This window comes from Lupinus angustifolius, unplaced genomic scaffold (assembly GCF_001865875.1).
Source record: "Lupinus angustifolius cultivar Tanjil unplaced genomic scaffold, LupAngTanjil_v1.0 Scaffold_75_86, whole genome shotgun sequence".
Lineage (NCBI taxonomy): Eukaryota > Viridiplantae > Streptophyta > Magnoliopsida > Fabales > Fabaceae > Lupinus > Lupinus angustifolius.
Window position 1 is genome coordinate 67,386 of NW_017723669.1, and position 1,682 is coordinate 69,067.

General features: G+C 30.8%; 1 protein-coding gene across 2 annotated transcripts; it reads left to right on the forward strand.

Moving 5' to 3' along the window:
* The first annotated feature begins 549 nt into the window (after positions 1-549).
* LOC109339447 (mini zinc finger protein 2-like) lies at positions 550-1,284 on the forward strand. 2 transcript variants are annotated; one of them, XM_019576886.1, is made up of 2 exons: positions 550-653; positions 804-1,284. In XM_019576886.1, exon 2 carries the CDS (start codon positions 826-828, stop codon positions 1,096-1,098), a length of 273 nt encoding a protein of 90 aa, XP_019432431.1. In that variant the 5' UTR covers positions 550-653; positions 804-825; the 3' UTR covers positions 1,099-1,284. The 2 variants fall into 2 exon arrangements, with proteins under 2 accessions (XP_019432431.1, XP_019432429.1); XM_019576884.1 differs by having other exon boundaries at positions 588-658.
* The last annotated feature ends 398 nt before the right edge of the window (positions 1,285-1,682 follow it).

Here is a 1,682-nt window from a genome sequence, read left to right on the forward strand (position 1 = left end):
GATGAGCCTTCAATACCATCTCAATTAAATTAAAAAAATCATTCCAAGTGAAACAGTTTAATTGGCATATATCATTGTTAGTTTGTTATTGAGGAATTGAATATTATTATTATTGAGGTATTGTCTGTTATAGATACTCTCAATATTATTATTAATACTAATTATTAATAAAAGTTTGATGATTTGGGTCAAAAGTCTAGCTAGAGTTAGTTTTATGGTTTCAAAAGCATATACTTATAGATCAGCCTAATAAAATCGAGAGTAAGAGTAAGATTCAAATTTACACTCTTATGAATTAGGATCTGAATTCTTACTAACTATATCAATCTCCATATACCTCTCATCATTATTTGATATTTTTCACAAAATTTGAATTGGAATTCTTGCAAGATGATGTAATAAAACATACCAAACTGTAAGAATTTTTTAACTAATGAAGTGTAATTAAATTATTTCCAATATCAAATCTAAGTTCCAAGTAAGGAAAACCTATTTATTTAACTTTTTACATGATGGAATATCACATCCCGTGAAGAGAAAAAAAAGTGATTATGAGCTGTTCCCACTTAGTTTAATTTTTTTAATATATTAGACATTAGGTTTAGCTTTTACAAATACACATTCTAGGGCTAGGGTTGCGTATGCTTCACAAAGTAAGGTCTACCTTCTCTCTCTCCCTCTTTCATTCTCTCCCTCTATCATTCTCTCCCCTTTTATCTGATTTCTTTCTAGTCAAGTTTCTGATAAGCTCATTCACCAAACTTCTGAAATATCTTTCAATATATATAACTATAATTTTGCAGGGTTTTGAAGAATTTTGGTAACATGAGGAAGCGTCAAGTAGTAGTGAGAAGATTAGAGGGACCACCTTCAAGAAGTGTTAGGAGTGTGAAATATGGAGAGTGCCAAAAGAATCATGCTGCTAATGTTGGAGGATATGCTGTTGATGGTTGCAGAGAATTCATGGCAAGTGGTGATGAAGGTACAAGTTCTGCTCTCATTTGTGCTGCTTGTAATTGCCACAGAAACTTCCACAAAAAAGAGGTTGAGGCTGAAACAGTGAGTGAATGCTCTTCACCAACCTCTTCTGGAACTTGAGCAGTTCAAGATATATACCTCAACAATTATGTAATATATTCTGTGAACTTACTTGCTTTAAGATATAGTATTGGACTTGTTTAATTTTCTAGAACTATATGTTCTAGAGTAATGAATGGTTTCAATATGGTTGATGTGTGTAATTACAAAAGTGAAAAAACCTATATTTGAAAGTTTCTTTTGTGAGATGAGGAGTGCAAATTTAATTTTTTAATTGATAGATTAAGCTACTCTTCTTTGTTATTTTTTTTTAACTTACTTTACCCCTCTATTTTATTTGTTGATTTTTTTATCAAGTTGTGTAAGTTTGAAATGTAATGAGTATATTGGTTATGGTTTGCTGATTTTGATTCCATTCAATATCATATTCTTTGGGATTTAAAACAATGTACCAAACCCCAATTTGCTTTGCCTTGTTTGTCTATTTTCTCCCATTTTTTTCTATTTTAGAATTGCCGTGTCTGAATTAAACTTTTCTCAAATATGATCAAGATACAGTGTTCCGGAATTTACTATATCATGCATGCTAGGTTCTTTAGTGTGCAACATGTCGTGTATAACAAATGGGTTAAAAAATCACAACT